This window comes from Bubalus bubalis, chromosome 2, assembly GCF_019923935.1.
Source record: "Bubalus bubalis isolate 160015118507 breed Murrah chromosome 2, NDDB_SH_1, whole genome shotgun sequence".
NCBI lineage: Eukaryota > Metazoa > Chordata > Mammalia > Artiodactyla > Bovidae > Bubalus > Bubalus bubalis.
Window position 1 is genome coordinate 116,058,309 of NC_059158.1, and position 22,143 is coordinate 116,080,451.

At 40.9% G+C, this 22,143-nt stretch overlaps 1 protein-coding gene across 7 annotated transcripts in view; it reads left to right on the top strand.

The window, feature by feature from the left end:
- NCKAP5 (NCK associated protein 5) overlaps positions 1-22,143 on the top strand; it is a 1,209,945-nt gene that overhangs the window by 165,555 nt on the left and 1,022,247 nt on the right. For all 7 annotated transcript variants that reach the window (XM_044936196.2, XM_025261907.3, XM_044936194.2 and 4 more), the window contains exon 2: positions 18,718-18,847. In XM_044936196.2, coding sequence (XP_044792131.2) covers positions 18,779-18,847 — 69 coding nt within the window. In that variant the 5' untranslated portion in view covers positions 18,718-18,778. The remainder of the gene's footprint in view (positions 1-18,717; positions 18,848-22,143) is intronic.

Below are 22,143 nucleotides of genomic sequence, written 5' to 3' on the forward strand. Positions count from 1 at the left end.
GCTAAACTGTATAGTCAATGAAGGGTCTTAAGTTATGTCAAGAACTACATCATCAGAACATGTAGCTAGATGATCACAGCTTTATGAGAAAATTCTCAGAATTTCACTCTTCTATGTATACAGATAAATTCTCTAAGTTTCAGATCCTTTATTATCAAAGTGCAGTCCACAGACTAGGAACATCAGCTTATTAGAAATGAAGAATCTCAGGCTTACCAAGACCCAATGAATCAGAATCAGTGTTTTAATGAGCTCCACCAGTGAGTCCTGTTCTTGAATTTGAAAAGCGCTGGTTTACCCAGGTATCAATAGGACTTCTCTTATTCTTGAGCCTTCAAAGCCCAAATGACATGAATCAACCCATCACATGGAAAAAAAAAAAGCTCAAATAATGAGAAGTTTTGATTGTTATTGTCTATAACTTGGGAGAAATAAGAGAAAAAAATGACCATATATACATACATATGTGTATATGTGTATACATATTTATATGTGCTATGTAAATATATGTACATGTGTGGATAGCACATATACATATACTTATATTGAACATATAAGTATGTGCATATACACTTAAAAGCGAAACTTAAGTCTTTCTAGCTGTCAGTTTAAGTGGGTGGTCAACTGTTTTACCTTTTAAAGAGATTTTAGCTCATTTTCCTCCCCACAAATGAATAGCACTCAATTTAATTAAACACTGAATTAAGAAGGTAAACATCTTTGAGACATTTTGTATACCTTTCATTTTGACAGCTACTAAGAACATCTTTGGAAGGAAAGTTATGACCAACCTAGATAGCACATTCAAAAGCAGAGACATTACTTTGCCAACAAAGGTTCGTCTAGTCAAGGCTATGGTTTTTCCTGTGGTCATGTATGGATGTGAGAGTTGGACTGTGAAGAAGGCTGAGCACCGAAGAATTGATGCTTTTGAACTGTGGTGTTGGAGAAGACTCTTGAGAGTCCCTTGGACTGCAAGGAGATCCAATCAGTCCATTCTGAAGGAGATCAGCACTGGGATTTCTTTGGAAGGAATGACGCTGAAGCTGAAACTCCAGTACTTTGGTCACCTCATGGGAAGAGTTGACTCATTGGAAAAGACTCTGATGCTGGGAGGGATTGGGGGCAAGAGGAGAAGGGGACGACAGAGGATGAGATGGCTGGATGGCATCACTGACTCGATGGACGTGAGTCTCAGTGAACTCCGGGAGTTGGTGATGGACAGGGAGGCCTGGCGTGCTTCGATTTATGGGGTTGCAAAGAGTCGGACACGACTGAGCGACTGATCTGATCTGATCTGAAGAACATCTTTAATGTCACTTTTGGCTTATTAAGAATTCTTTCTGTGGCTTTCAGCATATTGATGGGTTTTTAAGACTTAATCCCTTAATTTTGATTTACTAGGATTCTAATATTTTTTTGCATCAAGATTATTTGGAGCAGGGGAATTGTGTGAGGAGATTACTATAAAAGAAGACTGGACAAAGTGAAAAAAAAAAAGCTTCCAGGTAGGGAGACATATTCTAATTACCAGCTAAATCCTTGACAAAAATGTACTGGCTTTCAATTGATTTTACTATATCCATTTCCTGAATCATTTTGATTTTTCATTTGTGTGCAGACATTTAATGAGCAATAATGAATTCAGCAATGTATGGGAATGTCATGGTAAAATCTTTTGCTGGCTTTTTAAAACTGATGCTTTTCATAAACTGTTTCCTTAACAAGTCATGTTGCCTCTCAGCAGTCTTTATAGAGTTTAAAGCATACTCTCCCCAACTGGCCCCAGATGGAAAATACTCTCTTGAAATTGAATTTTTTTTTTTTTTTTAAGTGTAGCTCTGCATGGCTTTCTTAAAGGAAAAAAATTAAGTTTGAACAGAATGCGTTTGGTAGTGGGTCTATAATTCCCCCAGCATGCCACATATTTGGATTTTTCGCTTTTGGCAGTGGAATTTTTCTAATTTAATTAAATCATTAGCGTTAGCAAATGACAGCATGAAAATTCTTTTCCCTAGTCACTTATCTAAATATTCTTCCAGTCCACTGGGGTTATGTGCACACTTTATCTATTTTGAAAATGCATCTATTTGTTTCATTTCTTTTTTTTTTTAATATTTTTAATTTTATTTTATTTTTAAACCTGAAACACTGTATTAGTTTTGCCAAACATCATGGATTCGTTTTATTTGTTTCATTTCTACACTGACTTTCCCATTCAGTTTATGGACAATGTGTAGACATTTCCCATAATGATCTGCAACCTTTTTTTCAAGCAATAAATGGAGAAGAGGCCAAGGAGGGAACTAGACAGTGGAGAAAATCTTTACAAAGAAAGATTGGGAGAGAAACAGCAGATGGTTCCGGAAGAGCAGCCAGAGCGGAAATGCTTATCCTGGTCCAAGCCCCTGCCATTCTGTCTCTTGCTTTGTAGCTCATACACTGTAAAAATGTGACAATGGTTTGTGTCTAGAAATTAGCTGTCAATACTTCAAGTGACAATGAAAGCAAGGTTTTCAGGATAATCTGAACCAAAAGTGAATCTTCTTTGCACTGAAATCTTTCACTCATTCATTCACATTTTTAAACCTTACTTTTTACTATTGATATATACATCTTTCCTTCTTAGATTTTAAACTTCCTTGAAATTTGAGGATATATACTTTATATCTTCCTTCTTTCCTTCTTTTTTTCTTCTCTTTCTCTGCCTCCATTTCCCTGCCGCGCCCCCCACCCCCCACCCCCCGCACCCTGCTCAAGGTCCTCCCTTTTCTCTCCTCCACCTCTTTTACTTCTCTCTGTCTTCTTTCTCTTTTTAGGGCCTAACTCAGGGCCTGGGACATAATACATATTGAATAAACAAATAGTACTGAATTCTGAGCAATGGAATTCTATTGCATCATTCCTAGCAGTTACTGAATATCTACTGAAATATTTTAAAACAGGCATCATTTTAATCCTGAGGACAGTCTTGTTAAGATGATTGCTTTCATCATTATCTTAATTTTGTCCATGAGGACATAGGGGCCAAGAGATATTAAATAAATTGCTCATAGTCCCAGAACTCTTCAGTTAGAGAATTTGAACTCAGGATAGTCATGGATGCTCATAAGGATGGTGACACTAGAGAGTTAGGACTGATGAAGCTCAAGCAGTGATGAGGGATTTTCTTTGCATTTCTATAGCATATCTCCAGTTTCTGTCACAAATAAGTCAGTTTTGGGTGGTAGAAAGGGTTGACTCTGAATTGCGCACTTTAAAAAAGTGAATTTTATGGTATGTAAATTAGATATCAATTTTAAAAGATTTAAATAATAAGGATCGGAAATGAATGAATTTTGGACATTTTAGATGTTCTGAGAGCTTTCCCATCCTTTGCTCCTTTAGGATCTTAGTTCACATTAACAACAATTCTTTAACTGCTCAACTTCCTGAAACCACATGTTGAAGCAATATCCAAAATTTCCAGGCCCAGATTTTACTGTACCCTTAGTTCCCTGTGTTGGAGGCACCATTTATCTGAGGAGGGGATCATGGAACAGTGATTCCTAGGAGTCTGTCCAGAATTTAAATCATCAGCTATAAGCCACTGATTAGCTTCTAGGTTGAGAAGTTTAATAAATATGGGCTCATGAAACTATTATGAAATAAGTCAGAAAGACAAATACTCTATGTTATCACTCATATATGAAATCTAAAAAATAAAAGAAACTAGTGATTATAATAAAAAATAGACTCACAGACAGAAAATAAACTAGTGGTTACCAGTGGGGAGAAGAAAATGGGGAGGGACAAGATGGGTTTGGAGATTAAGAGGTACAAACTACTATGTATAAAATAAATAAGCTACAAGGATATAATAGAAAACACAGAATATACCCAATGTTTTGTAATAGCTATAAATGGAAGATAATCAGATTTTTGAATCACTATGTTGTACCCCTGAAACTAATATAATATTGTAAATCAACTACTCCTCCATTTAAAAAATTAGAAAAAACAGTTTTCATCATGATGCACAATCTTCCTCCACTTCACATAAAAAAAAAAAAAAAAAAAGCCTGTTGTCATATCCCTCAGAGAGTGTTTCCAGACACTAATGTTTCTGGCACGGATGAGATACCACATTTGGGAAGTCTGTTTTCATTCAGTCTTCTTCTAAATCCATTTCAGGGTGCTGTTACAATTTAGATAGATGTTCCCTTGTGAGTCAGATGGTAAAGAATCTGTCTATAATGCGGGAGACTCAGGTTTGATTCCTGGGTCAGGAAGATCTCCTGGGGAAGGAAGTGGCAATGCACTCCAGTATTCTTGCCTGGACAATTCCATGGACAGAGGAGCCTGGTGGGCTACAGTTCATGGGGTCACAAAGAGTCAGACATGACTGAGTGACTATAGTTGAAAGTTACATAATTTGGTATTTTTTAACACTTATGTCCACAATGGAGATAGCAGTTTTTTGTTCAGTTGCGTGTGCACACACACACATGACCTCACACACACATGCATACACATATACAATCACACACGTACACAAGCATATGTACACATGCACACACACATGCATATGGCTCATGAATGGATGGTATCATAGCAGAAAGTTGTTGTTATTTAGTCACTAAGTCATGTCCAACTCTTTTGTGACCCTATGGACTGTAACCTGCTAGGCTCCTCTGTCCATGAGATTTTCCAGGCAAAAATACTGAAGAGGGTTGCTATTTCCTTCTCTGGGGGATCTTCCCCACCCAGGGATTGAACTCACATCTCATCTCCTGCATTGACAGGCAGATTCTCTACCACTGAGCTTCCAGGAAAGCCCCAGAAGAAAGTTATTGAGCCAATACATCTTCTGAAAGGAAACTGTAGTATGTATATATTTAAAGTATAAGTGAAGTGAAATCACTCAGTTGCCCAACTCTTTGCGACCGCATGGACTGTAGTCTACCAGGCTCCTCCATCCATAGGATTTTCCAGGCAAGAATATTGGGGTGGGCTGCCATTTCCTTCTCCAGGGGATCTTCCCTGCTCAAGGACTGAACCCAGGTCTCCTGCATTGCAGACAGATGCTTTACCATATGAGCCACCAGGGAAGCCCACTTAAAGGATAAGGAAAACCAATTGCTTTCCTTTATGTGGACTTAATCAGGATGTAAAGATTTCAATACAAAGCTGACAGGAGTTTCAAATGTTCTGTTTGATAGCTATATGCAAATATGAGAGATTCATAACTTTTTTTCCCCCCTCCTGCTATTTGCTCTTTGAAATGAGAGCAGAATGCTTGTGGGGAACAAGAGGGAGAGAGGTGGGAGTGGGACTGGGAACATTTGCATCAAGATTTTTCAGTCTTGTCCTGGGTAGAGGAAGTTCTTTCCTTCCTTTTCTAAGTGATGCAGTAGCCTCACCCTGAGTTCCTATGATATTTGCTTGTTAATTTGGAATCTAGATTTGATATTTCTGCCTTTAATAAACTTTATTACCTCCATAAAGCCAAAGACCAGTTTAAGCAAGATGGTTAGAGAGTGGGATGGGAGGAAGGTGTAGGTCCAAATTGTTTATTTCTAATGTTTCTCTTCTTTGGGGTCAGAGTTTGCAGATTAGGAATTGCTGGTTGCAGTGACTAAAGAAAGGCAGTTGCTGCTGTCAACAACTTTGTCTCAGCCCTTGAGAAAGGGAAGGAGATCAAGGAAGAGTACCTAAAATATATTGCAATGATTTATGTCAAAGAGTGTTCTTCCTATGCTTTCCTCTAAGTATTTTATACTGGTACATACCCTGAGAAAACCATAATTCAAAAAGACACATGTACCCTAATGTTCATAGCAGCACTATTTACAATAATCAGAACATGAAAGCAATCTAAATGCCCATCAACAGATGGATGGGTAAAGAAGATGTACATATACGATGGAATCTTACTCAGCCATAAAAAGAAATGAAATTGTATCATTTGTAGAGACATGGATGAACCTAGAGAGTGACATACAGAGTGAAGTAGGTCAGAAAGAGAAAAACAAATGTCATATATTAACACATGTATATGGAATCTAGAAAAATGGTACAGGTAAACCTATTTGAGGGGTAAGAATAGACATAGGGAATGGACATGTGGACTTGAAGGGGAGAGGTGGGATGAATTGGGAGATCACGATTGACATATGTGCCCTGCCATGTGTAAAACAGATAGCTGGTGGATACCTACTCTATAGCACAGGGAGCTCAGCTAGGTGCTCTGTGATGACCTGGATGGGATGGAGGAAGAATAGGGGGGAGATCCAACATGGAGAGGATATATATATATATATACACACACACGCACATGGAGGTGATTCACTTCATTTTATAGCAGAAACTAGCTGGAAAATCCCATGGACAGAGGAGCCTGGTGGGCTGCATTCCATGGGGTCACTAGGAGTCTGACACGACTGAGCAACTTCACTTTCACTTTTCATTTTCATACATTGGAGAAGGAAATGACAACCCACTCCAGTGTTCTTGCCTGGAGAATCCCAGGGATGGGGGAGCCTGGTGGGCTGCCGTCTCTGGGGTTGCACAGAATTGGACATGACTGAAGCAACTTAGCAGCAGCCGCAGCACAACATTATAAAGCAACTATGTATACATGTGTGCTCTGTCATGTCTAACTCTTTGTGACCCTATGGACTGTAACCCACCAGGCTTGTCTGTCCATGCAATTTTCCAGGCAAGAATACTGGAGTAGGTTGCCATTTCCTACTCCATGGGATCTTCCCAACCTAGGGATCAAACTGGTTTCTCTTGCGTGTCCTGAGTTGGCAAGCAGATTCTTTACCATTGCACCACCAGCTCTACACCAATAAAAAACTAAGGCAGGGTGCATACCTTCATCTCTTCAAACTGTGTTCCATTGGCTATGTGTTGGAGTCATTCAGGTATCTTAAAAGGATGAGAAGTTTCTACCTTTAGCAATCCAGTCCTGATTTATTTGGTCTGGGGATGGGTTTTGGTGATTCCCCAGTGAAACTAACATGCAACAAAAACTGAAAACCATCACTCTCACCAGTGGTTGCCATCCTGGCTGCTGTCCGCATACTCTGGGTTGGGTGCCATACCATGTCCCAAGAGACTTGGTGATCTGGGATGGGGCCTGGGCATTGGTATATTTTATAAGCTCCCCAGGGGTTCCTAAGGAACAGCCAGGAAGGAGAGCTTCTGAGCTACCTGGTCAGCAGATTTTATCTTTGTCCTTGTTGTATTCAACTCTGAAATTACTTTGTAGGGTTTATATCATGTAGGAGCCAGTGTGTTGGGTGCTCAAAGGAGGTGCCAATGAGTGATACAGTGTCTGTTCTCTGGATGCTATTAGGCTGTGCACAGTCATAATATTTTGTATTTGTTGGTTAATGAAGCTGATTGAAAACTACCTTAAATCTAGATGTAGGAGGCTTTTTCTTGCATTATTTCCTCCAAACCCAGCCATCTCTTGAGAGCAGATTATGAGATGTAAATTCATAGACGTTAGGAAACATGTTCATATTTACATGGCAAAGAGCTCTGGGAACCAAACCTTCAAAAGACTTTGGCTCTACCATTTCCCCCCATGTCTTCTGGCACAACCATCCATGAATATTTTAAAGCAGGGGTGGGGAGTGAAGGAATCAGAGAGGCAGAAATTGAGATGGAAAAAACTGTTTTCAGAATGTTTGTGAGTATATGAGTGTGTGTGTATATATTTGAGAGTGTGTGTCTACATGTGTGTGACCCTTGCATGTGAGAAAATATGCCTTTGGGGTTCTATTCAATGGTATTGTTCTTGTCCCTTGAAAATTATACAGTCTTTTAAAGTCTACAAGAAAAAAAAGAAATTACTGACATCTTTAGGAATATTAAAGTGTCTGTCTGACACTGAAAGGCCATTACTATCTGTGAGGAGAATTAAAGAGTTTATTAAGGCCAACTCAGATTTCTACTGATATCAAGAAATAGTATTTTAATCAGCTGGAAAGAGATGTATGTGAGGGCAAATAGCTATCAATGACCATCAGTCACCAGAACATGCTTAATATCCTGTCTTCCTAAATACTGACCATTTTCCTCCTTGTACAGGGAGGGAGAGACATCCAACCCATCACTCAGAGGCAGGTATGTGCTCTTTATAACCAGAGTTGTAAGGAGCCATAGAAGAGAAACGAACACGACTGGATTATGGTGCTTTGTAGGTGCAGTCAGGGCCCAAGCAGTAATGTTTAGCTTGACAGTGGCTTTAAAATCATGATAAAATATTGTCTTTGAGGCTTGGATATGTCTGTGTGTTTCTCTAAGAAAGTAATTTCAGTGTTATGAATGTCCATGGCCTTTCTTTGCTTTAACAATGTTATATTGCTTCCCAGCTCTTTATGTGTTCATGAAGATAGCCATAAACATTCAGGCATTCATTTATCCATGCAAACAACAAATGCTCATTGAGTGTCTGCCATGTTGCTATGCATCAAGCATTTACTACCTAGGATAACATAGGGTATAAAACAGTTTTCCTGCTCTACAAGAGCTAAGTGCCTAGTAGAATTTTTAATTTCCATGCTGGTATTTCAGAGTGTATTAAAAAGCAGAGATATCACTTGCCAACAAAGATCTGTGTAGTTAAAGCCATGGTTTTTCCAGTAGTCATGTACAGATGTGAGAGTTGGACTGTAAAGAAGACTGAGCACTGAAGAATTGATGCCTTCAAATTGTGGTGCTGGAGAAGACTCTTGAGAGTCCCTTGGACTACAAAGAGATCAAACCAGTCAATCCTTAAGGAAATTAACCCTGAATATTCAGTGGAAGGACTGATGCTGAAGCTGAAGCTCCAATACTTTGGCCACCTAATGGAAAGAACTGACTCATTGGAAAAGACCCTGATGCTGGGAAAGATTGAAGGCAAAAGGAGAATACAGTGGCAGAGAATGAGATGGTTAAATAGCATCAGTGATTCAATGAATATGGACTTAGACAAACTCTGGGAGATGGTGGAGGACAGAGGAGCCTGGCATGCTGCTGTCCATAGGGTCACAAAGAGTTGCATATGACTTAGTGACTGAGTGAAAACAAGTTTCAGAAGGTTCACAAGAAAGAAGCCAGGGATTACTCAAGGAAGACCAGCTGCCTGGTCCAAAGGCATTTCTATCTTGATCTCAATCATGGTCAAGCCTGGGAAAAAGAAACTACTTATTTCAAGCAAAGAGGGATTTAATGCAAGGAATCAGTTGTGAAGCTGTTGGAAGGACTGGTGGGGTAAAAGACATAAGGTTATGATACTCAAGGTTGGGCAGCTGCTCCTGCCCTTTCTTAGGATGAATGGTTGGAGGAATCATGGAAGTTACTGGACCTGGTAGTCCCTGCTTTTAATCCTGCCCATCTAGAGATGGAAGCAGAGTGGCTTCTCCCTTCCTGTTGTCTCCTGATCTCTCATTACCTCCTATTGGTGGCATCGAACTTGACCAACCAGCCAAGAAGTCTTGATAATGTAGTTTGTGCCTCTAGACCTGTAATACAGAGAAGAAGTTACAGCAGTGTAAGGCAAATGCAGGTGATGGTGGTCATGAATCCAGTAATCAAATAACTACTGGAGAGAGGTGGGGTCTGGGAGTAGTCACTGACACCCAGAGTTTTCCTGACTTGGTACAATGCAATGTGACAGGCTTTGAAATCTGACTGAAACTAACTATTATGGACTGAAATGTATTCTCCCACCCAAATTCATATGTTGAAGCCTTAACCTCAAATGTGCCTCAATTTGGAGATAGAGCATTTTAGGAGACATTAAGGTTAAATGAAACCATAAGAGTTGAGGTCTCATTCAATCTGTGTGTTAGTTGCTCAGTCGTGTCCAACTCTTTGCAACCCAATGGACTGTACTCACCAGGCTCCTCTGTCCATGGAATTCTGCAGGCAAGAATACTGGAGTGAGTTCCCATACCAGGTGATCTTCCTGACCTAGTGATCGAACCCGGGTCTCCTGCATTTGCAGGCATATTCTTTACTGTCTGAGCCACCAAAGAAGGCCTCAGACGGGTGTCCTAATAAGAAAAGGAAGAAACACCAGAGGCATGTGTACAAAGAAAAGCCACGTGAGGATGCACAGAGAAGGCAGCCAAATGCAAGTTAAGGAGACATGCCTCACCAGAAACCAACCTTGCGAGCACCTTGATCTTGAACTTTGGGCTTCCAGAACCATGAGAAAATAAATTTCTATTGTTTAAGCCACCCAGTCTGTGGTATTCTGTTTTGGCCACACAAGCTGACTAATACACTAAGGAAATGTATAAGTGATGAATATAAATAGTCAAATGTCAAATTGCAAATTTTTACTAAAAATGTGACTTTCTAAAAGATTGCCTACTTATATTTGCTGGACAGAATGTTCTTCTACAACTAAAACTACATGGTGGGGGCCTTCCCTGGTGGTCCATGCTTGAGAAACTGTCTACTAGTGCTGGGGACATGGGTTTGGCCCCTGGTCAGGGAACAAACGTCCCACGTGCTGCAGGGCAACTTAAGCATGCTAGAACTGCAGAGCCCATAAGCTCTGGGACCTGTGAGCTACAACTAGAGACAAGCCTGTGCACTGCATGGAATAGTGTACATGCCACAATGAAAGATTCCTTATGCTGCAATGAAGATCCTTTGTGCCACTAAGACCTGACACAGCCAAAAAAACCCTACATGGTAATCAAATAAAATTAGGAGGTTGTTTGATGACAGTCTCTGATCAGGGGAGTTTGTTGAAAGATATGAATAGCCAGTGTCATAACAAAATGTCCTCTCTCTGTGGAATTCTCCAGGCAAGAATGCTGGAGTGGGTAGCGAGTCCCTTCTTCAGGGGATCTTCCCAACCCAGGGATAGAACCCAGGTCTCTTGCATTGCGGGTGGATTCTTAAGGTCTGAGCCACCAGGGAAGCCCCAAAGTGCCTTTCAAGTCTGACATACCCACTTTTCCTCTAGACCCACAGTCCTTGTTGGGTTTATATACACGAGGGCACTCCACCCCCATGGTGCTGAGGGCATCAACCTTTCTGATGTTCCCTTTATGGCTTCCTCCTCTTTTCATACTCACACATCCTGGCTGCCATTTTGTTTCTTTGGGGTGGTCTTGCATTGACCCTTTTGGATAACTCACTTTGATCCTTTGCATGTGTTTTATTGTCTGATTTACAAATTTTCAATTCTTAGGGCAGAGGCAGTACACACTCAGGCTGGCAACTGCCCAGGATACACTGCTAGAGCTGTACTGCTTGCTGCCTTTGTTCCCTTCTGATCCATCAATACTTGTGCCGTCTCAGTCACTAAATGTTTTGAATGTCAGTCTTTGCCTGTGTAATTAGCACCATAAAGTGTGAAAAGAAATTGACCAGGTTAAGCTGTTCAATTAGCCTTCCATATAGCAGACTAGACTATTTGAGAACTGTCAAAAAGGTTTCCAGTTCCAAAAATAACAGCTTCATCAGCCTATCTCAGAGCATAAAATCCAGCCACTAGAGTTGCTCCTTAATAAATTTAATCTTATTTACCAGAAGGGATAATAAATATGTCTAACATTTAAAACTAACCTACCATGTCATCTTTATTTATTTAATTACATTTTTTCTTTTCAGGGAGGAGCAGAGAAATGTTTATTGCAGGGCCAAGCAAGCTTTAAAAACTCCAAACTCCCTAATAGTTTTTGGGAAAAAGATTTCATGGGCAAGATTTGGGGTGAGGGTAGCAGAGTGTGTAGCTTTCTTCTGATTGGTTGGTGGTGAGGTAACAGAGTGATGTCCCAGAAAGTGGTGTCCCGGAAATCCTGTGCTCATCCTGAAGTTATCATTCTTCACCTGCGTAAGTGCCTTAGTTCCTGCAAAAGAGATCAAAGATATTGTTATGTATAGTCTTTGAGGAGGAATCAGGCTCCAAGTATTCCTTGGAGCCTGCCCCAAGGCTGCACTATTGTTTCTTGGCTGCTGCTTCCTAGTGTCTTCATCCCCTCCCTTCCCTGATCAGTGCCTGATTGAATATGCCCTTTAGAACTCAGGGAATCTCATGGAGGCTGAATGAAGTCAGTTTCTTACAAACAAGAAATGGGGAACACAAAAAGGATTTGTACCCAGGAGCCCCACAGGATCCTGCTTGGTTTCACTCCCCACTTTTACCGGATACTTCTCAGCCTTGAGGAGAATAGGTGTTGGACAAGAAAGAGCATAATGTTTTGGATAGTTACTGTTGTTTAGTCTCTAAGTCATGTCCAACTCTTTTGTGAACCTATAGCCAGCCAGGGTCCGCTGTCCTTGGGATTTTCCAGGCAAGAATACTGGAGCAGGTTTTCCTTCTCCAAGGGGTCTGCCTGACCCAAGGATACTAGAGTAGGTTTTCCTTCTCCAAGGGATCTGCCTGACCCAGGGATCAAACCAACTTCTCCTGCATTGGCAGGCAGGTTCTTTACCACTGAGCCACCAGGGAAGCCCCAACATTTTGGATAGAGACATTGGTCATAAACTCAGCAGAAGAAATCAGTTTTAGGGGGACTCAGTTTAAATTCTACTATGTGATCTTTAAATGGATCATCTCATTCATCATCACAACAATCCTACTAGGAAAAAAGAAGTGAAAGTGTTAGTCGCTCAGTCATGTCAACTCTGTGATCCAATGGACTATAGCCCATCACGTTCCTCAGTCCATGGGATTTTCCAAGCAAGAGTATGGAGTAGATTGCCATTTCCTTCTCCAGGGTATCTTCCTGACCCAGGGATCGAACCCTGGTCTCCTGCATTGTTGGCAGATTCTTTACCACCTGAGCCACCAGGGAAGTCCATTACTAAGAAGAAGGTCATGTTATTAGTGTCCTTTCCTCGATGAATCAACTGGAGTTTCAATAGGTTAAATAATTTGTTAGGACTTCTCTGTCAATCCAGTGGTTAAGACCTCACCTTCCAATGCAGAGGGTGTGGGTTCCATCCTTGGTCAGGAAGCTAATATCCCACATGCCTGGTAGCCAAAAACATAAAACAGAAGCAATATTATAACAAACTCAATAAAGATTTTTAAATGGTCCATGCTTAAACTCAATATTCAAAAAACTAAGATCACGGCATCCGGTTTCATCACTTCATGACAAATAGATGGGGAAACAATGGAAACAGTGACAGCCTTTATCTTCTTTGCCTGCAAAATCACTGCAGATGGGGACTGCAGCCTTGAAACTAAAAGACACTTGCTCTTTGGAAGAAAAGTTATGACCAACCTAGCCAATCCCAAAGAAAGGCAATGCCAAAGAATGCTCAAACTACCACACAATTGCACTCATCTCACACGCTAGTACAGTAATGATCAAAATACTCCAAGCCAGGCTTCAGTAATACGTGAACCATGAACTTCCAGATGTTCAAGCTAGTTTTAGAAAAGGCAAAGGAACCAGAGATCAAATTGCCAACATCAGCTGGATCATAGAAAAAGCAAGAGAGTTCCAGAAAAACATCTATTTCTGCTTTATTGACTATGCCAAAGCCTTTGACGGTGTGGATCACAATAAACTGTGGAAAATTCTGAAAGAGATGGGAATACAAGATTACCTGACCTGCCTCTTGAGAAACCTGTATGCAGGTCAGGAAGCAACAGTTAGAACTGGACATGGAACAACAGACTGGTTCCAAATAGGAAAAGGAGTACATCAAGGCTGTATATTGTCACCCTGCTTATTTAACTTACATGCAGAGTACATCATGAGAAACGCTGGACTGGAAGAAACACAAGCTGGAATCAAGATTGCTGGGAGAAATATCAATAACCTCAGATATGCAGATGATACCACTCTTATGGCAGAAAGTAAAGAAGAACTCAAAAGCCTCTTGATGAAAGTGAAAGAGGAGAGTGAAAAAGTTGGCTTAAAGCTCAACATTCAGAAAACGAAGATCATGGCATCTGGTCCCATCACTTCATGGGAAATAGATGGGGAAACAGTGGAAATAGTGTCAGACTTTATTTTTTGGGGCTCCAAAATCACTGCAGATGGTGATTGCAGCCATGAAATTAAAAGACGCTTACTCCTTGGAAGGAAAGTTATGACCAGCCTAGATAGTATATTCAAAAGCAGACATTACTTTGCCAACAAACGTCCATCTAGTCAAGGCTCTGGTTTTTCCTGTGGTCATGTATGGATGTGAGAGTTGAACTGTGAAGAAAGCTGAGCACCAAAGAATTGATGCTTTTGAACTGTGGTGTTGGAGAAGACTCTTGAGAGTCCCTTGGACTGCAAGGAGATCCAACCAGTCCATTCTAAAAGAGATCAGCCCTGGGTGTTCTTTGGAAGGAATGATGCTAAAGCTGAAACTCCAATACTTTGGCCACCTCATGTGAAGAGTTGACTCATTGGAAAAGACTCTCATGCTGGGAGGGATTGAGGGCAGGAGGAGAAGGGGACGACAGAGGATGAGATGGCTGGATGGCATCACTGATTCGATGGACATGAGTTTGAGTGAACTCCAGGAGTTGGTGATGGACAGGGAGGCCTGGCGTGCTGCAATTCATGGGGTCGCAAAGAGTCGGACCCAACTGAGTAACTGAACTGAACTGAGACAGCATATTAAAAAGCAGAGACATTACTTTTCTGACAAAGGTTTGTATAGTCAAAGCTATGTTTTTTCCAGTAGTCGTATGTGGATGTGAGAGTTGGACCATAAAGAAAGCTGAGCGCCAAAGAATTGATGCTGTTGAACTGTGATGTTGAAGAAGACTCCTGAGATTTCCTTGGATGGCGTGGAGATCAAATCAGTCAGTCCTAAACGAAATCAGTCCTGACTAGTCATTTAAAAGACTGATGCTAAAGCTGATGCTCCAATACTTTGGCCACCTGATGCAAAGAACTGACTCATTGGAAAAGCCCCTGATGCTGGGAATGATTGAAGGCAATAGGAGAAGGGGACAATAGAGGATGAGATGGTAGGATGGGATCACCAACTTGATGAACACTGAGTTTGAGCAAGCTCTAGGAGTTGGTGATGGACAGTGAAGACTGGTATGCTGCAGTCCATGGGATCACAAAGAGCTGGACATGACTGAGTGACTGGACTGAACTGAACTGAACTGATGTCACAAACAGAAGAACAATAATAATTTAACATGATCAATTGGTAAAGAGTAGAGAATCAAATCCAAAGATTAACCATTGAGTTTAGAACAAACAAGTCACCTAGACCTACCAGATCCTGTGTGATCTAGTTGTTACATTTTAGAGCTTTTTTCAGACTCTTCCTAACTTGCTTTATTCCTAAGAAAATGGTCCCAGGTTCTGGGGCACACAAACCTTTTTCCCAGCTATTTCCCAGCAGAAAGACTGACCCCTCTACAGGGAAAGCTCTTTACCCATGTTTTTATATGTCTAGCTCCTCCCCTTGCCATTCTATCTAAAATTTGTTCTCTTTTCATATACCTGACCCTATGTTATACCAACTACTGGTGGTTATTTCCTCACAGTAAAACCAGTCTAGGCCCTATGGGGCTCCCAGACACAGAGGGCTTTTTTTTCCCCTCTCTGTTTCTTAAAGGCAAGACCACCCCCGACGACCTTCCCTGAGTTCCAAAGGGCAGATTTGAACAGTTTCTAATGAAGGGAGGAGCAGTCATAAAACCATGGAAGGCAAGATTTAAGAGACCAGAGAAGCTCATCAAGTTTGGGAGAACTGACCACCTGAGGCAAGGTTAAGGGAGTGCAGACCCTACACACACCCTAGTCTTGTCAGAGACCCCACCTTTGAACCATTGTTATAAAGCCCCTCATCAAGTCCTCTGAGGTTGAGACACAAAGTTTTCAAGGGCAGGAGCTCACTGTGTCCCACTTTGCCTGGCAAAGCAATAAAGTTATCCTTTTCTACTTCACCCAAAAGTCTGTTTCTGAGATTCAGTTCTTCAGCAGTATAGAGAGGCCAAGCTTGGCATCAGCAGCAGGTATCTATCATAATTTGGAATTGTTTACTTATTTGTTTTCTGTATCATCCCACTGGTCTTCCCAGGTGGCTCAGTGGTAAAGAGCTCACCTGCCAATGCAGGAGATACAAGAAACGTGGGTTTGATCCCCGGGTCAGCAACATCACCTGAAGTAGGAAATGGCAACCTGCTCCAGTATTCTTGCCTGGAGAATCCCATGGACAGAGGAGCCCGGTGGGCTACAGTCCACGGGCTGGCAAAGAGTTGGACGCTACTGAGTACACACACACACACACAAATACACACACACACACACAGTCCTCCCACTAATTTTCATGAAGGCAAGGGCTTGATCTTTTTTGTATGTGGCTGTGTCGCAAATACAACACAACAGAAATATTGAGTCCTCCATTTATTAGGCACTTAACAACTTATTGACCAGAGATGTATTAATACATCTTTTGTTATCCGAATGTTATAGAGTGGAAACTTATCAATATTCACTTAAATAACAAAGTGCCAAACACACACATTAGTTTCTGCAAAAATCCTCCAATCAATAATGTTCATAAATATGAGCTAAATGCCAAAGTATCATCTATTGTGATCTTTTAAACCCCCAAGTTCTTGGGAATAAGACTCAGGATAGTATGCTTTTGTTGGACAGGGACTTCTCAGGGCCTGAGTGGTCTCTGTAGCTGGACTGATCATCACAGAGAATATTCTGAGTCACCAGTGCATAAAGTCGCAGAGATGAGGGGGCGGCTGCCAAACAGTTGGGGACAGCTGAAAGCAGGAAAGACAAGCTCCAAAATAAATTTCAATTGACTCATGTGCTCAATCACCTCCAACTCTTTGTGACCCCATGGATGGTAGCCCTCCAGACTCCTCTGTCCCTGGGACTCTCCAGGAAAGAATCTGGAGTGGGTTGCCATGCCCTCCTCCAGGGAATCTTACCGACCCAGTGATCAAACCCACATCTCTTACATCTACCCACTTTGGCAAGCAGGTTTTTACCACTAGCACCACCTGGGAAACTCTCTTAGTGTGTTTGGGGATTGTAAAAGACTGGTTGGCAGGAACTAGACCTTAAACATGATGTTGAAAATTTTGGATTTTGTCCTTGTTAGAGTGGACTCCTAGGAGTTTCTGAGTGGACTGCTGCTAAGTCACTTCAGTCGTGTCTGACTCTTTGTGACCCCATAGACTGCAGCCCACCAGGCTCCCCCGTCCCTGGGATTCTCCAGGCAAGAACACTGGAGTGGGTTGCCATTTCCTTCTCCAATGCATGAAAGTGAAAAGTGAAAGTGAAAGTGAAGTTGCTCAGTCATGTCCGACTCCTAGCGACCCCATGGACTGCAGCCTACCAGTCTCCTCCATCCATGGGATTTTCCAGGCAACAGTACTGGAGTGGGGTGCCATTGCCTTCTCCATCTGAGTGGACTAGTAATGAATTAAAATGAATGTTTCTGAAAGTGAGAGATGGAATGATTAAGATGGAGGAGGGAATGTGTACTGGAAAAGGAGCCCATCAGTTTCTGACAAATTGACTATAATGTGGGCAAACCCTGCCTGGGGCACAGCTGTCTCAACTCTCTTCCTAGCAGAGGAAACCAAGGGAAAGAGGCCACATACTGCGTATGGGTTGTGCAGTCTCATCTGTTGTATCCTTGTTGAACTTGGAGCAGTTGGAATAATTCTAAAAGATATTTCTTCTCAAATCTATTAGAAACTGATTGGTATGGTATTTTGTTAATCTCAACTCTTCCTACATTGGCAGTACAATGGTTGATATAAAAAGTGTTTTCTGCAGATGATGAACAATTTCTGTACCTCAGAGTACCTTCTGAATTATCAAAGATATATTAAATTATGTTGACTTGTATTTAAGGTTAACTGGTTTTTAACATAATCTTTGCGTAATTAGAACTTAAATATAAGTTGTCATTTAAACCATTTTTATATACATCATTTGATGGCCATTTGTTATCTGTTGTTGCAGTGGAGAAAGATTAGCTTCAGAGAACCTCGGTGTTTTGTACAAGGTCACTTGGCTAGTAGGTAGAAACGCCTGGGTTTAAACCTTTCTTTCTAGCATTTTATATCTTGGTAAAAACTGGAAGCTAGTGTTTAATACATATAATGCATCCTTACTAAAAAGAATTCTGAATCATTATAGAACAAGCAACTCAGTGGAGTGCAGGGGTTGATGCTATCTGATTTGATGTAATTCAGCGGGTGTTCAAATCACTCAGTAACGATAATGATGTCATCACCATTTATTCTGATTCAACCCATCCCAAAGTGAATGTATTTTATAATGTTCCTCAAATAGGTTTAAATTAAGTATTTTTTAATTAAATATTGACAGTAATGTTCAGGCTTCAGTTTCCCCTCATTGGGTTTTGGACTCAACGCTCTAGGATATGGAGTATGGCTTTGTTCGTTTGCTCTCCTGGAATTTGCAGACAGCGGCTATGTACTTGGCAACAGGTTGATGCTGGCGGAGAGAGGACGGGTATGAAACAAGTGTGGCATGAAACTGTTTGCTTTTCTCCACCACAGTCTGCTGATTCGACCTGCAAACCCATTCCCCAACTCGGTTAGCAGAACCTGTGAAAACACAGGGGCCTCCATGAAGACGACTCTGACCTTGGCAGCTGGAGAGAGCTTCTGAGTCCAGTTCTAAACTCATGATTTGGGCCTGGGTATTTTTGGATTCAACACTTGCCCTTGGTTAGAAAGTGAAAAACAAGGGTCTAAACACTATTCACTCGGATAGTAAAACACATGTTCACTTTTTGCAGTGACCCTGGCAACAGAAGGGGAATTCTTATAAATCACAGAGGAAAATAAATCACTTCACCCATGGAGGGAAAGAGACAGCTTGAGAAAAGGGACTTTGGAAAAAGGCTGTCTTTAGATAGCAGTCTCGTGGTAAGTACTAAATATTCATTACACTCTATATGTTTTGGCTTGAAATGCATTATTCTTTGTGATTTCTTGAACCCCATGCTTTCAAAAGCCTCTATTCCAGTTACCCTGTTAGCAATATCCCCTGGGATTATTGTTTCACTTATTTTTTTTACAAAGTCAAAAGCCAGCAAGTTATTGGAATGTTTGTATAGTGTCCTAATAGGCAAATGTCATAATCTGTCAGCATTACATGTAATTATATTAATTCCAGCTGAAGTAGACTTTAACCCATACAAAAACACTACTGTACAGCTAATGCCAAATGCCAAGCCTATTTATAGTTGTTCTATCACCCACTTATCTTAACTTTGGGGGTAAGTTGAACAAGAATTCAGTAGGGTTTCTAATACTGAAGAGAAGAGAAAATCTCTGAGATCTTAGGTATAGAAATTAGTTCATTGGTCCATAAACTTTATAAAGTTTGAACGCTGATGATCATCATTCTTAAATTGGTTGGGTTTCATGTATGAGAATCTGGTTAGTTCAAAGAAATAGACTATATCAGTGATTTCTGAATGTTGGCACTTCTTTCAGTCTGAACTAAGATGTTTTGGTCACTTACTCAAATAGGCATCTGAACAGAATAAGAAACCAAATGGACCAAGTCACTCCTTTCTCTTTTGGTCATTTAATTTAGTCATTTAATTTGGTCATGAAAATTTAGCTTAGTTCCTTCTTTGGCATGTTGTTGAGGAATGTGGTTTATTCATTTTGTGTCTTCCCGGTCCCTGGCCTGGAATTGGGGTCAGAGTAAATGTCCAATAAAAGATTTGTTGAATTGATTTATCAGTTGCCCATTTCCAATCTCTGACTGCTAAGGTTTCACATCACAAACTGTTCATAGATGTGAGTTTCTGGGAATTGAGAAAAGGATTGCATTAAACTTTTGTGTCTAGTTCTTTGGTTATTAACATCAACTTCTCTGTCTCTGTGACTGGGGTAGGCACTGAGCAGCACACCTTCAGAGGCTAAGAACTCTTATAGGATTTTAAGTTCTCCTCCCAATGGATGCACCTTCTTCTCATCTCTGAGGTTTTTCTGTCTCTAGGTAGAGTGTGGTGAAAATAGTGTGTATGTCTGTCTGTGTGTGTTGTGTGTGTTTCTGTCTATACCCTTTGAAACTTCTAGGGAAATTTAGAATAAAAAGATAATTTCTCAGCCTCCCCTTTTTCTTTTTGCCAAAGGAAACACTTCTTACATATCAATCTGCCAGTAGGGTCTGTCTTATGCCTAACCAGGCACTCACATTGTATATATAATATGAGTAGTAAAAGAAAGTTTCTCTTAACCCAGAAGCATCATCCTTGCTGATTACTCCCTAAAGCTCATAATTCTGCCTTAGAGCCCAAAGAAGCTAAGCTAAGCTATTGTCTTTTTTTGATTGGCGCGGGGGGTGTTATACTATTTTATTCACATTTAAATTTCACCAAGAGTTCAGGAATATGCTAGCCTTATTTTCAGATTTTTGAAATGAAGGTAAAATGGACTAACAGCTTTAAGGGTACAATGTATTCATATTTAACATTGCACAATATTAACAAACTAGACAATCTAGGGGATGGTATAACTATATGCTTTGGAGCACAATGTAAAGACAAGCCCTGGAATTGAAGGAAAAAGCCACCATTCAGGACTGAACAGAGGTCCTTGGTTGCTGATAGAATCTCCCCTTGACTTCAGACTTGAGACAAACTGTGAGAGTCTGTCAGTATACAAGAACCCTTGAATTCAGGACAAACAGTAACAGGATAGATTGACCAGAGCCCTTTAGACTGTGGTGGCCTTTCTGAAGCTAGCAGGAGTGGCTGGAGGCTGGAAATGTTGCAGCTGAGGTCTGGGATCCCTAGATGAGAGCAGCTATCTTCGAAAATTCGCTGATGTCCAAACAAGTTCCTAAGATGTTTCTCCCAAACAGTTTAAGCTGTTGTCTTTTAATCATTCACAGGAGCACTCATTAATAAAAGGTCTTAGATCATTCTCAGGTGTCAGCCAGATGAGTAGAATTTTGTTCAAGTTATTGGTAAACAAACACATGCAGAGCATGGAGTCCTGGTGTGCTGGATTGGGTTGGGGCAAGGAGGAAAGGGGACATGGATTATCACAAGGGTATGAGGAATCTGAAAATCAGAGAAGGTGTTTCAATGAAGTTTTGTCCACATTTAAATTTTCCTTAGGGCAGACTTGACTGTGAGCATAAATCAAAGCCCTTCATATTACCTGTGCGGGCTGAAATCCCCGAGCTGAGCTTGCATTCCCATTGGCGTGTGGCTCTAGCCTGAGTCTTGTGGGGGCTTTGGATCTGCTTCTTTACTTACAGTGTAAGAGAGCACTGTGAACAGAATGTGTTGCTTGGTACCACTGGAGAATCATCATCCTGTTAAATCTCCCTAAATGATGATTGGAAGGGTTTTTGCACTAATGAAATATCTTCCTTGTTTCCTGGAGGCAGATTGAGTGTTACATTTGCATGAGCATGTGTGTGGGTATGCTCTCCTATGACTCTGTGGCTCCATGTACAGAAAAGCTTGAATACCATTAATCATTATACAATACAGACCACATGACTGATTTTTGTCTTCTGTTTCACTGTTATGTTCTTTCCTCACATAGGATGCCACTGGTGGAACAATGACAGCAAGATGATTCTTGTCAGGTTGGTTTCTAGGGTGTGAGACCCATTGAATGGCCCTTAAGTGAATTTTATTGTGACTGTAAGAGAAACAGATGAGGGAGATTAAAGCTGACTGGCCTGTAAAAGACTTGAACCCAAGACTTTGTCCTCTTCTTGGCTCCATGCCAAAACCACACAAATCACTAGGCAAGAAGCACACAAGGATGATTCTAGACCAGGATTTCTGGGAAATACAAGGAAAAAAAAAAAGAAACACCTGGTATTATATCACACACACTTCATTCCCAAGGCACATTTACTTTGTGTCATTCTTTCCCACTCTATTCTATTCTATGCTCTTTTTAAATTGTAGAATGCAATTTGAGAATGGGTTACCTAGTCCCCCCACTTTACAGAAAAAGTATTGGGTTGGTCAAAAAACTCATTCATATTTTTTTCAGTAAATGTTATGGAAAAACCCAAACAAACTTTTTGGCCAACCTGATGGTTAATAATCAGCAGGGTTAAATGCTTTCCCTGAGGCTACACAACTGGATACAACCAAGAGTAGAAGCGAAGTTTCCAACCTGAGGATTCACTTCTTTGCTTTTTGTTCTCTAATAATAACCCAGTAAGAGAAGATCCT